The sequence below is a fragment of the Astatotilapia calliptera genome, chromosome 7 (assembly GCF_964374335.1).
Source record: "Astatotilapia calliptera chromosome 7, fAstCal68.1, whole genome shotgun sequence".
Lineage (NCBI taxonomy): Eukaryota > Metazoa > Chordata > Actinopteri > Cichliformes > Cichlidae > Astatotilapia > Astatotilapia calliptera.
Genome location: NC_137428.1, coordinates 65013752 through 65029442, shown reverse-complemented (window position 1 = coordinate 65029442; position 15691 = coordinate 65013752). Strand labels below are relative to the sequence as shown.

The following is a 15691-nucleotide window of genomic DNA, read 5'->3' as shown; positions in this document are numbered from 1 at the left end:
ATCAGAGCACGTGTTAAGTACCAAGAAGTTAGCATACCCCTGCCTGTGATAAATAATAATACAGTTAAGGACAGGAGATATCAAATAAAGAAAAAAGAATTTTAAAAGAAAGAATAAAGTGACGGATCACTTTCTAAAAAACTGATAAAACACAAGAGTGGAAAAGGTCAAACAGAGAAGGAGCAAAATCAGAGGAAACTATCAATATTTAATTTGTTCCTTGTCAATCGAAACACCTAATACTAATCTTCAACACACACAGACCTGCACACATAATCGTTAGAGTCAGATAACGTGATTTTGCAGAATTTACAGCTGGAGAGGAATCTACTTTCTCCACTCAGCAGGTCAGCAAGGGCACAAGACCCATTTTTAATAGTTTGTGTAATTTGAGAAGTAGAAACAAAGTATTGTGCAGTATTATGTAAAGTAGTGAAGTATTATGAGCGTATAGTGTTAAAGGCTGATTCTTGAACAAACAGCTTTAGAGGTCATTTCTTATTATGCAGGAAGGAACTCGGACATTATCAGGAGGTACAAGGAATCATAAGGAATCAGAACGTGGTAGGGCGTGTTTAGGGGTGATGTAATGTTTACTCAGTGGTCAGTACAGCCATTTCCTCCTCCTCCTGCAGAACGGCCCAGTCAAAGGGCCTAGATAGTGTACATGGTGAAAGGGTCATTGCCACATGGAGAACTACAAGAAGAAACTGAAGATTGTTTCAAACAGCAGTCTGTCGTCGCACTGGAGTTGTTTAAAAACGCCCATCAAATGTAATATGAGTAGGATAAAAGACTTAAACAGCAAATTTACTGTTTCTGCACAACAGTTCTCTAACACTTTTCACATAGAAGAGCCACAAATAATACCAACAATGAAAAACAAACCTGAGATGGGTGGAGTCGCTGTGGATTCAAAAGGAAAATGAACCATTTCTTGGGCACTATTTCCCAAACGGGACTTGGAGCTTTGGTTATTTTTGCTCTCTGAGTCAGTGTCAAGGCATAATTGCTTAAGATGATGCTTTGTTTATTTACTCAAGAGAAAATAAGTGATTCTTAGGAAGAGGGCCAAGGGAAATACAACTCCAGGGAGTCATAGCTTAGAAAAGTCACATCCCCCGAGGTCAGCTTTGCATGAAAACGTGAGATTGTCATAGTATTAAGATGCAGCTCTTACACAATGGTATGTGACCTTTACCATATTCTTCTGATGCTGGAAGAAGTTCAGTTTTTCGTTTTCGTTTTACTTAACACAGTTTAACATGTGTTTACTACATTTACTTACTGTACCAGGGCATTGAAAACATATTTTAAAGTACAAACCGCCTATTCAAAAGTACTTCTTAATTTTTGTATTACCACAAAGTCCTATTTGTAGCATCTCTGGTGTCCATCTAAAACAGCTGAAGGGCTTTCACCCACTATTATAAAACTCTACGTGTTCCATTTTCTTAAGGGCCTCTTCCTTCTCTTCCATGTCTTTTTTTAAAAGTGAACTTTTTTGGGTTACTAACATTAAAAACTTGGTTTTTAACATGAGCTCCAAGTGGGACATTTAGTCAGTAATCCCCACCCCTCAACAGCACCATGGTAACATGCCAAATTCAAATAATCTTATCTAAATCTAATTCATAAAGCCATTTAAACTCAAATTTGTTCTAAGATCATTTTTAAGGTGATCTGTTAATGTGTAACTTTGGTGACCCCCAGTGGCATTATGAAGTACATCCAGAGAATGCAGACTTTAGAGATTCTTCATGGCGTCCTAACATGTAGTATGGCTGAAAAAGAAACATTTCAGTATAAACTTAAAGTCATGGCAATTGTACAGAAAGATACAAAGTTAAAAGACTCTCAGTGTTGGCACAAGATCACTGTTTATCTAAAGAGTTTATCTAAACAGGTTGTCCAAACCCAACCCCAACATTAGCATGGTGTGGAATGCTTTTCTATTACTAACAAACTACCTGTGGTGGAAAAATGTCACTAAATTAGAGATGCTTAAAACATTAACACTCTCTCAGAGTGTTTGTCCTGTTAGGCAGAAACAGCAGAAGTGTAGTCATGCACATATATATACTTCCTCATACACTCTGTTCTTCCTGTTAAAGTGCAAAATCCACCCAGCTTACTTGAGTTTTCATTTCACACTACATGACCTAGTGTAGTGGTTGGTTGGGTAGTTAGTCTTTGGGTTTAGGTCAAAAAGAAAATAGTTGCAGCTTTAAAATATTGTTTACTGAGCATTGTAAAAAAAAAAACTAAATAAAAGAACATCAGACAAGTCAGGCTTTACTGAATGTTTATATATTAGATCCTGGGGGGAGACACAAATCCTTTTTAGGGTGCGCCAGAAGGCCATCTGGCGTAAAAATCAAACATCCACATGTGGCGACCCTTTGTGAATAAGGGAGCAGCCAAAAGTAGCTTTAATAATACGTTAACACCCTCCATCTGATCGTGAGGCTTTTGAAACCTTTAACTTTGACGTCAGTGTGCGAAACCTTTGTTCTTCAGAAACAAGAACACTAGCAAAGAGGACTGAAAAACTTTCCCACATTTTGTCACATTACAGCCACAAACATGAATCAATTTTATTGGAATTCCACGTGAAAGACCAACACAAAGTGGTGCACACGTGAGAAGTGGAACGAAAATCATACATGATTCCAAAAACTTTTTATAAATAAATCACTGCAAAGTGGGGTGTGTGTAATTATTCAGCCCCCTGAGTCAACACTTTGTAGAACCACCTTTTGCTGCAATTCCAGCTGCCAGTCTTTTAGGGTCTGTCTCTACCAGCTTTGCACATCTACAGACTGAAATCCTTGCCCTTTCTTCTTTGCAAAACAGCGGCCACACATAACGTTTTGTATTTTGGCTAAAAAGTTCCATTTTGGTCTCATCTGACCAGAGCACCTTCTTCACATGTTTGCTGTGTCCCCCACATGGCTTGTGGCAAACTGCAAACGGGACTTCATATGGTTTTCTGTTAACAATGGCTTTCGTCTTGCCACTCTTCCATAAAGACCAACGTTGTGCAGTGCACGACTAATAGTTGTCCTATGGACAGATTCCCCCACCTGAGCTGTAGATCTCTGCAGCTCGTCCAGAGTCACCATGGGCCTCTTGGTTGCATTTCTGATCAGCGCTCTCCTTGTTCGGCCTGTGAGTTTAGGAGGACGGCCTTGTCTTGGTAGGTTTACAGTTGTGCCATACTCCTTCCATTTCTGAATGATCGCTTGAACAGTGCTCCGTGGGATGTTCAAGGCTTGGGAAATCTTTTTGAGGCCTAAGCCTGCTTTAAATTTCTCAGTAACTTTATCCCTGACCTGTGTGGTGTGTTCTTTGGACTTCATGTTGTTGTTGCTCCCAATATTCTCTTAGACAACCTCCGAGGCCGTCACAGAGCAGCTGTATTTGTACTGACATTAGATTACACACAGGTGCACTCTATTTAGTCATTAGCACTCATCAGGCAATGTCTATGGGCAACTGACTGCACTCAGACCAAAGGGGGCTGAATAATTACGCACACCCCACTTTGCAGTTATTTATTTGTAAAAAAAAATGTTTGGAATCATGTATGATTTTCGTTCCACTTCTCACGTGTGCACCACTTTGTGTTGGTCTTTCACGTGGAATTCCAATAAAATTGATTCATGTTTGTGGCTGTAATGTGACAAAATGTGGAAAAGTTCAAGGGGGGCAAATAGTTTTGCAACCCACTGTACAATATTAGAGAAGTGAGTTCTCCAAACTTAAAATATTTTATTTACCAAGAATACCACAAGGATGAAAATGTCATGGTATCACAAAGGGATTTGGAATTTTAAAAATAAAGGGATTTGATTGGTTTTAATGTTGTAACAGTCACTGAATTTGTGTACGTTAACCCATCTTTTTAATGTGATGTCTTTTCTAAAATAAAACCTAAATATTTATCTTGTGTTATATGATAAACATTTACAAGGATGTTTATCAGTTTTATGGCACAACTGCTTTTTTGAATAAATAAGGAAATACTCACACAGATGCATTTCTAATTTAGATGATAGGTAGTAAAGAAATATCGTTGTATGTTGAAGAGACACAGTCAAACGCTAAACTGTCATTTGCCTCTCACTTTGTTTGTGATCTAATCATTTTTTTAGTTACCCACTTTGCTACTATAAATGTGACTTGTGGCTACAGTTAGTAAATATTTCAACAAACCTTTACTATCATATCATAAAACCACAAAGATTCACCTCATAATTCTGTGGCAGATGCAATAAAATACTTGCTGAAATGATTTGCAGCGACCATGACTGTCGTTTACAATTATGAAAGAACCTTATTCTGAGCCTGAGTTGCCTCTAATGCATCTATCGGGGTGTGAGTTTGTGCGTGAATGGTTTAGAAAAGTGCTTGTATAAATGTGTGTATGATCGGCTGAACAAAGCTTGTAGTTTAAAGAAAGACCTGTGATCAGGTTATATGTCTTTAGAACGTGTTTATCTTCGTGAAGATTCCCTCTGGGATTAATAAAGTCTCTCTGGTTAAGTCTGTCTGGTTTTAAATTGTTCTGTAAAACATGTAGCATTTTGCCAGCATTTTACTGAGTATCTGGAACTTGGAAATGAGTAGTTTCAATTTTCTCCTGTGTGTTTTATCAGGCCACTTCATTCTCAAATAATCAAGTTTGGAGTCAGTCAGCATTTTAAGTTGTTCAAGTGACCAAGAACCAAAGATCATGAGACAGCTGTGCTCATTATTGGACTGAATGTAAAAAAGGGTCACGATCGGTGAAAACAGAAAGAAACTGTTATGATTTTTTTGCAGGGTAAATATTCACATAGTGAAGAAAAACCTAAAAGCAAATAGGTTCATTGCGCAGTCAAGAACAATATATTCACAAATCAAACCATATAAACAGACGTCAAACAAAAAACAAATCTAAAGCCTCTTTAACTGAAAAAAAAACATATTTCCTCTGCTTTCAGCATCTGAATGTTTAAATTAGTAAGTTTACTAGTGTAGTTCATAACTAGGTTAGAACAATATCATTTCATTGCATTATGGCTTCCAAAATTGTCACTAGTTGACTGAAAAACTTGCTAAACTGAACACTAAAACATTGTGTTTTAAGGTCTGTTCCGCCATTATTAGAAGTTAATAATTGGCCATATCTGTGAGCCTTGTGAGGGAGACAATGATGCAGGTTTGAGCTATGATGCCATGAGTTTAATATTTAGCTGAGTGGGAAACAGTTTGAAAGGTAACATATCAGCAAGTAACTGTGAGCTATTTAAATTTTGGCTAATAAGTAATGTGGAATCAAAGCTTGGTATTTGGCTCGATACCAGGATACAGATGAAATACAAAGCTGACGTGCATGTTGTATTTATATATGCTGTGAGCAGCTTTACTTTATCCCCGAGGAATCAGATATCATCATGAAATCCAAGGAGGAGGAAGAACAATATTCAGAACAGCAGTTCCCCACATTTCTTCGTACCTTCAAGGCTGTTGAAGGATTAGAGATGGTTAGTTATTAGCGGAGTCTACTTCCTTGTTTGTACTAACTAGCACAAAATCGTGTTCTTTTCAGCTGTTACAGTGAAACTTTATCACACGCTACTGAGCTTTTGTGTGTTTTTTTTTAACCATCAAAATAGAAAATGTGATACCTAAACAGATCTGTGTGTAAACATTTTGAGGTTTCTAATTTAATTTCTGGTTCCTGAACACTTACACATTATGTGTAGGAAAATGTACGGATGAAATAATTCCCCACATGAGTGTGATTTGCAAGGAATTCTGGTCGAGAAACAGCTTGACGCTGCCATCAGGTCAAATCATGTTTTGGCTGGTTTGACCTGATAGCAGGTTCACTCTCCTTTCACGCAGAAGGAACAAAAAAATCCTGCATACACATCCAGCTTTGAATTTCAGCAGTGACCTGTGACATCGAACAGCTGGTTGGTTTTGATGCTTTGAATCTGTTCAAAACTAAATGCTGACCTCTGCTGGTGTAAAAATGATTTACCTTGTTTTTTTCTGTGTTAATCTCTGCAGAGCTCCCAAGCACAAAATATCTGTAAGTACTGGTTCCTCATTTATTCATGTGCTCTCTGTTTAATATTTTGACTTTTTATAGCTCAAAACTGAAGTTTTGTGAATTTCTCACTGTTGTCTTGAATGTCTTGGTTTTCTTGTTCTTCTTTTTAGCAAATTGTGCAACAGGAACCTTAAATATAACAACCACCACAACAACAGCAGATGTCAAATTTCAACTTGACTCAAACTGCAGCTTAACAGTTGGCGGTAATATGTCTGAAAAAGGTTTAATAACTGGTCTGACTCCTGGAGCTGTCTATCACATTGTCTTAAACTGTTCAGGCTCCTGCAATGTGTCAAACATCGCAACAAGTAAGTCATTTTATTTTTCTTAAATATATAAACTAATGATTCTGTGAGTTGGATGACAGTGATGTTAATATTAGTTTATAACCAATAATGAGAATATGATGAACTGATTTGTTTCCTGTTGACGTATCTCTAATTCACAGAGCCAGAAACGGTCAGTTTAACAGTCACTGATATCACAACATCCTCTATGTTTGTGAGCTGGACTAAACCAGTGGGAAACAGCTCCTTCTATAAAGTACAGTGGACAGATGGAGGAACAAGTGCCCCTGTAACTGTCAGTGACACGTTTAAGATCATTACTAACCTGACTGCTGGTGTCCAGTATGAAATAAATGTCACTGCAGTGGCAGATGATAATCATACTGAAGGACAGAGTGCTACTGTCACCAACTACACAAGTAAGCGAGCATTTACATGTTTTCATACTGTGAATTAGTGACTGTCTGCTGAGAATATCTGGTAAAATAAGGAGTCTTCTATCATCATAAGATAAGTTAAATTGAAAGGAAAGTAGAAGAAGAAATCCAGATGTAGAAGAAGAAGCCCTTTGAAGTGAGAAGGTTGGATCTCTCACCGATGTGTCCTCATATAACAGCTGTAGTTGTGCTCACTCTGTGTTTGAGTAACAGCTCCAATAATGGTTTGCATTTCTTTTGTACGTCTAGTTTAGATCTTCCTCTGAACTTCCAGCTGCATGAAATGTTACAGGGTCAGCATGTTGCTGCTCGTGTGTTTTTACTGTAACTTTGAGACAGAGAAGACTTGAGCTGATATTTTAATTGTTACCCATGTAGTGACTTCTCCCTTACAGAGCCTGAAGTAGTCAGATTACTCAGTGTTACTGCTTTCACAACGTCCTCTGTATCACTGAAGTGGACTGAAGCAGAGGGAAACAGCTGCTTCTATCTTGTAGAGTGGACAGATAGACATTTAAATGAGAATCACAGTGTGAATATCACATAAATAACCATCAGTGCACTAACTGCCTGTATGCAGTACAGATTTAGTTACTGCAGTGGCTGGTGATGAGCAAACTACAGGAGCTGCAGAGTTAATTTCACTGTATACAAACAGGATGTGCAGGAATTCCCATGCATTTTTTGCTCAAATAAATTCTACAATGAATTAATGATTCAGTCTAAAAAATGATCAATCTGTCTCTATTAGTGTTGTATGTAACACAGGCCTTTAAGGTGGCAGATGGTTGCCACTACCTGAGCCTGTTTCTGCTGGAGGTTTCTTCCTGTTAAAAGGGAGTTTTACCTCCCTACAGTCGCCAAGTGCACAAAGGAGGCTGTTTGATTGTTGCCGTTTTCTCTCTTTTAGTGTAGGGTCTTTACTAAAGTGCTTTGAGTTAACTAATTTGGCTCTATTTAAAGAAGATAAAATTGAATAGAATTGACTTCTCATGCAATTACCCTCTACTCACAGAGCCTAAATTAGTCAGGGATCTCATTGTCACTGAAACGAAAAACTATGAGAGCTGCAGAGTTAATTTTACTGTATACACATAAGATATGCAGGAATTCAACATCTGAATGAATTTGTAATCAGTGTTTTTCAAATGCTGTCCCTTAGGTGTTCTTTACTAAATTTGCTTCATATTTGATGGTGTCATTTTCTAATTTTAAAATATATTTATGTCAGTTTTCGTGTTTTTGCATCTTCCTCTCTGTAACACACAGAACCTGAAAAAGTGAATGATCTTACTGTCAGTGAAACCAGGACGTCCTCTATATTTCTGAACTGGACTGAGCCACAGGGTCAAAGGTCATTCTATAGAGTAGAGTGGACAGATGGAACAATAAACATGAATAAGACTGTGACTGAAACTAAAGTAAATGTCACTGAGCTGACTCCTGGAGTGAACTACACTTTCACTGTCACAGCAGTGGCTGGAGATAACAGTACACAAAGTGACGTAGCAACACTTTCTCAATACACAAGTAAGATGAAGAGTATGACCATTTCTGATCTGGGGTCTCGTGCTCTGTACTGTGTCACTGTTTCATTTTTTATCTTGTAGTTTATTATTTGTCAGCTTTTTAGGACAGTTTTTTTTCTAGTGAAGCAGTTACTTCAAAAATTATAGAAATTATTGTGACTTGAAAGACTTCAAATCTAAAAACACTTTTTATTCATGTGTGACATGGGTTTTTTGTTAAAAAGCATTTTATGATTTATTCACATATCCTCTCAGGTCTTTCTTAATTCAGTCCTCTTGGTTCTTACCTGTTGCAGTCACTGCTTATTGTTCTTGGCTCAGCAGTTCTTTTGTTTTCTTGTTCCTCCTCATGTACTCTCCACTCATAGAGTCTGAAGTAGTCATGAGTCTCTCTGTTGTTAACGTCACAACATCGTCAATTTTTGTGAGCTGGACTAAACCAGTGGGAAACAGCTTCTTCTATAAAGTACAGTGGACAAACTTCTCTGTAAATGTCAATGAGACATTTTATAATATTATTAACCTGACTGCTGGTGTCCAGTATGAAATAAATGTCACTGCAGTGGCTGGTGATGATAATTATACTGAAGGACAGAGTGCTACTGTCACCAACTACACAAGTAAGCGAGCATTTACATGTTTTCATACTGTGAATTAGTGACTGTCTGCTGAGAATATCTGGTAAAATAAGGAGTCTTCTATCATCATAAGATAAGTTAAATTGAAAGGAAAGTAGAAGAAGAAATCCAGATGTAGAAGAAGAAGCCCTTTGAAGTGAGAAGGTTGGATCTCTCACCGATGTGTCCTCATATAACAGCTGTAGTTGTGCTCACTCTGTGTTTGAGTAACAGCTCCAATAATGGTTTGCATTTCTTTTGTACGTCTAGTTTAGATCTTCCTCTGAACTTCCAGCTGCATGAAATGTTACAGGGTCAGCATGTTGCTGCTCGTGTGTTTTTACTGTAACTTTGAGACGGAGAAGACTTGAGCCAATATTTTAATTGTTACCCATGTAGTGACTTCTCCCTTACAGAGCCTGAAGTAGTCAGATTACTCAGTGTTACTGCTTTCACAACGTCCTCTGTATCACTGAAGTGGACTGAAGCAGAGGGAAACAGCTGCTTCTATCTTGTAGAGTGGACAGATAGACATTTAAATGAGAATCACAGTGTGAATAACACATAAATAACCATCAGTGCACTAACTGCCTGTATGCAGTACAGATTTAGTTACTGCAGTGGCTGGTGATGAGCAAACTACGGGAGCTGCAGAGTTAATTTCACTGTATACAAACAGGATGTGCAGGAATTCCCATGCATTTTTTGCTCAAATAAATTCTACAATGAATTAATGATTCAGTCTAAAAAATGATCAATCTGTCTCTATTAGTGTTGTATGTAACACAGGCCTTTAAGGTGGCAGATGGTTGCCACTACCTGAGCCTGTTTCTGCTGGAGGTTTCTTCCTGTTAAAAGGGAGTTTTACCTCCCTACAGTCGCCAAGTGCACAAAGGAGGCTGTTTGATTGTTGCCGTTTTCTCTCTTTTAGTGTAGGGTCTTTACTAAAGTGCTTTGAGCTAACTAATTTGGCTCTATTTAAAGAAGATAAAATTGAATAGAATTGACTTCTCATGCAATTACCCTCTACTCACAGAGCCTAAATTAGTCAGGGATCTCATTGTCACTGAAACGAAAAACTATGAGAGCTGCAGAGTTAATTTTACTGTATACACATAAGATATGCAGGAATTCAACATCTGAATGAATTTGTAATCAGTGTTTTTCAAATGCTGTCCCTTAGGTGTTCTTTACTAAATTTGCTTCATATTTGATGGTGTCATTTTCTAAAGTTAAAATATATTTATGTCAGTTTTCGTGTTTTTGCATCTTCCTCTCTGTAACTCACAGAACCTGAAAAAGTGAATGATCTTACTGTCAGTGAAACCAGGACGTCCTCTATATTTCTGAACTGGACTGAGCCACAGGGTCAAAGGTCATTCTATAGAGTAGAGTGGACAGATGGAACAATAAACATGAATAAGACTGTGACTGAAACTAAAGTAAATGTCACTGAGCTGACTCCTGGAGTGAACTACACTTTCACTGTCACAGCAGTGGCTGGAGATAACAGTACACAAAGTGACGTAGCAACACTTTCTCAATACACAAGTAAGATGAAGAGTATGACCATTTCTGATCTGGGGTCTCGTGCTCTGTACTGTGTCACTGTTTCATTTTTTATCTTGTAGTTTATTATTTGTCAACTTTTTAGGGTAGTTTTTTTTCTAGTGAAGCAGTTACTTCAAAAATTATAGAAATTATTGTGACTTGAAAGACTTCAAATCTAAAAGCACTTTTTATCCATGAGTGACAAGTTTGTTTGTTTTTTACCAAATTAAGTTTTTGATTTATTCACATATCCTCTCAGGTCTTTCTTAATTCAGTCCTCTTGGTTCTTACCTGTTGCAGTCACTGCTTATTGTACTTGGTTCAGCAGTTCTTTTGTTTTCTTGTTCCTCCTCATGTACTCTCCACTCATAGAGTCTGAAGTAGTCATGAGTCTCTCTGCTGTTAACGTCACAACATCGTCAATTTTTGTGAGCTGGACTAAACCAGTGGGAAACAGCTTCTTCTATAAAGTACAGTGGACAAACTTCTCTGTAAATGTCAATGAGACATTTTATAATATTATTAACCTGACTGCTGGTGTCCAGTATGAAATAAATGTCACTGCAGTGGCTGGTGATGATAATTATACTGAAGGACAGAGTGCTACTGTCACCAACTACACAAGTAAGCGAGCATTTACATGTTTTCATACTGTCAATTAGTGACTGTCTGCTGAGAATATCTGGTAAAATAAGGAGTCTTCTATCATCATAAGATAAGTTAAATTGAAAGGAAAGTAGAAGAAGAAATCCAGATGTAGAAGAAGAAGCCCTTTGAAGTGAGAAGGTTGGATCTCTCACCGATGTGTCCTCATATAACAGCTGTAGTTGTGCTCACTCTGTGTTTGAGTAACAGCTCCAATAATGGTTTGCATTTCTTTTGTACGTCTAGTTTAGATCTTCCTCTGAACTTCCAGCTGCATGAAATGTTACAGGGTCAGCATGTTGCTGCTTGTGTGTTTTTACTGTAACTTTGAGACAGAGAAGACTTGAGCTGATATTTTAATTGTTACCCATGTAGTGACTTCTCCCTTACAGAGCCTGAAGTAGTCAGATTACTCAGTGTTACTGCTTTCACAACGTCCTCTGTATCACTGAAGTGGACTGAAGCAGAGGGAAACAGCTGCTTCTATCTTGTAGAGTGGACAGATAGACATTTAAATGAGAATCACAGTGTGAATAACACATAAATAACCATCAGTGCACTAACTGCCTGTATGCAGTACAGATTTAGAGTTTCTGCAGTGGCTGGTGATGAGCAAACTACGGGAGCTGCAGAGTTAATTTCACTGTATACAAACAGGATGTGCAGGAATTCAACTTCTGAATCAATTTGTAATCAGTGTTTTTCAAATGCTGTCCCTTAGGTGTTCTTTACTAAATTTTCAGCATATTTGATGGTGTCATTTTCTAAAGTTAAAATTATAGTAATCTTAGTGTTGTTATTTTTGCATCTTCCTCTCTGTAACACACAGAACCCGAGAAAGTGAATGATCTTACTGTCAGTGAAACCAGGACGTCCTCTATATTTCTGAACTGGACTGAGCCACAGGGTCAAAGGTCATTCTATAGAGTAGAGTGGACAGATGGAACAATAAACATGAATAAGACTGTGACTGAAACTAAAGTAAATGTCACTGAGCTGACTCCTGGAGTGAACTACACTTTCACTGTCACAGCAGTGGCTGGAGATAACAGTACACAAAGTGACGTAGCAACACTTTCTCAATACACAAGTAAGATGAAGAGTATGACCATTTCTGATCTGGGGTCTCGTGCTCTGTACTGTGTCACTGTTTCATTTTATCTTGTAGTTTATTATTTGTCAACTTTTTAGGATAGTTTTTTTTCTAGTGAAGCAGTTACTTCAAAAATTATAGAAATTATTGTGACTTGAAAGACTTCAAATCTAAAAACACTTTTTATTCATGTGTGACATGGGTTTTTTGTTAAAAAGCATTTTATGATTTATTCACATATCCTCTCAGGTCTTTCTTAATTCAGTCCTCTTGGTTCTTACCTGTTGCAGTCACTGCTTATTGTTCTTGGCTCAGCAGTTCTTTTGTTTTCTTGTTCCTCCTCATGTACTCTCCACTCATAGAGTCTGAAGTAGTCATGAGTCTCTCTGTTGTTAACGTCACAACATCGTCAATTTTTGTGAGCTGGACTAAACCAGTGGGAAACAGCTTCTTCTATAAAGTACAGTGGACGAACTTCTCTGTAAATGTCAATGAGACATTTTATAATATTATTAACCTGACTGCTGGTGTCCAGTATGAAATAACTGTCACTGCAGTGGCTGGTGATGATAATTATACTGAAGGACAGAGTGCTACTGTCACCAACTACACAAGTAAGCGAGCATTTACATGTTTTCATACTGTGAATTAGTGACTGTCTGCTGAGAATATCTGGTAAAATAAGGAGTCTTCTATCATCATAAGATAAGTTAAATTGAAAGGAAAGTAGAAGAAGAAATCCAGATGTAGAAGAAGAAGCCCTTTGAAGTGAGAAGGTTGGATCTCTCACCGATGTGTCCTCATATAACAGCTGTAGTTGTGCTCACTCTGTGTTTGAGTAACAGCTCCAATAATGGTTTGCATTTCTTTTGTACGTCTAGTTTAGAGCTTCCTCTGAACTTCCAGCTGCATGAAATGTTACAGGGTCATCATGTTGCTGCTCGTGTGTTTTTACTGTAACTTTGAGACGGAGAAGACTTGAGCCAATATTTTAATTGTTACCCATGTAGTGACTTCTCCCTTACAGAGCCTGAAGTAGTCAGATTACTCAGTGTTACTGCTTTCACAACGTCCTCTGTATCACTGAAGTGGACTGAAGCAGAGGGAAACAGCTGCTTCTATCTTGTAGAGTGGACAGATAGACATTTAAATGAGAATCACAGTGTGAATAACACATAAATAACCATCAGTGCACTAACTGCCTGTATGCAGTACAGATTTAGTTACTGCAGTGGCTGGTGATGAGCAAACTACGGGAGCTGCAGAGTTAATTTCACTGTATACAAACAGGATGTGCAGGAATTCCCATGCATTTTTTGCTCAAATAAATTCTACAATGAATTAATGATTCAGTCTAAAAAATGATCAATCTGTCTCTATTAGTGTTGTATGTAACACAGGCCTTTAAGGTGGCAGATGGTTGCCACTACCTGAGCCTGTTTCTGCTGGAGGTTTCTTCCTGTTAAAAGGGAGTTTTACCTCCCTACAGTCGCCAAGTGCACAAAGGAGGCTGTTTGATTGTTGCCGTTTTCTCTCTTTTAGTGTAGGGTCTTTACTAAAGTGCTTTGAGCTAACTAATTTGGCTCTATTTAAAGAAGATAAAATTGAATAGAATTGACTTCTCATGCAATTACCCTCTACTCACAGAGCCTAAATTAGTCAGGGATCTCATTGTCACTGAAACGAAAAACTATGAGAGCTGCAGAGTTAATTTTACTGTATACACATAAGATATGCAGGAATTCAACATCTGAATGAATTTGTAATCAGTGTTTTTCAAATGCTGTCCCTTAGGTGTTCTTTACTAAATGTGCTTCATATTTGATGGTGTCATTTTCTAATTTTAAAATATATTTATGTCAGTTTTCGTGTTTTTGCATCTTCCTCTCTGTAACACACAGAACCTGAAAAAGTGAATGATCTTACTGTCAGTGAAACCAGGACGTCCTCTATATTTCTGAACTGGACTGAGCCACAGGGTCAAAGGTCATTCTATAGAGTAGAGTGGACAGATGGAACAATAAACATGAATAAGACTGTGACTGAAACTAAAGTAAATGTCACTGAGCTGACTCCTGGAGTGAACTACACTTTCACTGTCACAGCAGTGGCTGGAGATAACAGTACACAAAGTGACGTAGCAACACTTTCTCAATACACAAGTAAGATGAAGAGTATGACCATTTCTGATCTGGGGTCTCGTGCTCTGTACTGTGTCACTGTTTCATTTTATCTTGTAGTTTATTATTTGTCAACTTTTTAGGGTAGTTTTTTTTTCTAGTGAAGCAGTTACTTCAAAAATTATAGAAATTATTGTGACTTGAAAGACTTCAAATCTAAAAACACTTTTTATTCATGTGTGACATGGGTTTTTTGTTAAAAAGCATTTTATGATTTATTCACATATCCTCTCAGGTCTTTCTTAATTCAGTCCTCTTGGTTCTTACCTGTTGCAGTCACTGCTTATTGTTCTTGGCTCAGCAGTTCTTTTGTTTTCTTGTTCCTCCTCATGTACTCTCCACTCATAGAGTCTGAAGTAGTCATGAGTCTCTCTGTTGTTAACGTCACAACATCGTCAATTTCTGTGAGCTGGACTAAACCAGTGGGAAACAGCTTCTTCTATAAAGTACAGTGGACGAACTTCTCTGTAAATGTCAATGAGACATTTTATAATATTATTAACCTGACTGCTGGTGTCCAGTATGAAATAAATGTCACTGCAGTGGCTGGTGATGATAATTATACTGAAGGACAGAGTGCTACTGTCACCAACTACACAAGTAAGCGAGCATTTACATGTTTTCATACTGTGAATTAGTGACTGTCTGCTGAGAATATCTGGTAAAATAAGGAGTCTTCTATCATCATAAGATAAGTTAAATTGAAAGGAAAGTAGAAGAAGAAATCCAGATGTAGAAGAAGAAGCCCTTTGAAGTGAGAAGGTTGGATCTCTCACCGATGTGTCCTCATATAACAGCTGTAGTTGTGCTCACTCTGTGTTTGAGTAACAGCTCCAATAATGGTTTGCATTTCTTTTGTACGTCTAGTTTAGAGCTTCCTCTGAACTTCCAGCTGCATGAAATGTTACAGGGTCAGCATGTTGCTGCTCGTGTGTTTTTACTGTAACTTTGAGACAGAGAAGACTTGAGCCAATATTTTAATTGTTACCCATGTAGTGACTTCTCCCTTACAGAGCCTGAAGTAGTCAGATTACTCAGTGTTACTGCTTTCACAACGTCCTCTGTATCACTGAAGTGGACTGAAGCAGAGGGAAACAGCTGCTTCTATCTTGTAGAGTGGACAGATAGACATTTAAATGAGAATCACAGTGTGAATAACACATAAATAACCATCAGTGCACTAACTGCCTGTATGCAGTACAGATTTAGTTTCTGCAGTGGCTGGTGATGAGCAAACTACGGG

The 15691-nt window shown here is 37.8% G+C and overlaps 1 protein-coding gene across 1 annotated transcript in view; it reads left to right on the top strand.

Annotated features, from left to right (window-relative positions):
• ptprjb.2 (protein tyrosine phosphatase receptor type Jb, tandem duplicate 2) overlaps window positions 1-15691 on the top strand; it is a 56185-nt gene that overhangs the window by 16187 nt on the left and 24307 nt on the right. Inside the window, exons 5-12 of the mRNA XM_080303310.1 lie at window positions 6064-6085; window positions 6217-6417; window positions 6558-6815; window positions 7229-7299; window positions 8174-8363; window positions 10270-10530; window positions 12005-12358; window positions 14170-14430. Of these exons, the coding sequence (XP_080159436.1) occupies window positions 6064-6085; window positions 6217-6417; window positions 6558-6815; window positions 7229-7299; window positions 8174-8363; window positions 10270-10530; window positions 12005-12358; window positions 14170-14430 (1618 nt within the window). The remainder of the gene's footprint in view (window positions 1-6063; window positions 6086-6216; window positions 6418-6557; window positions 6816-7228; window positions 7300-8173; window positions 8364-10269; window positions 10531-12004; window positions 12359-14169; window positions 14431-15691) is intronic.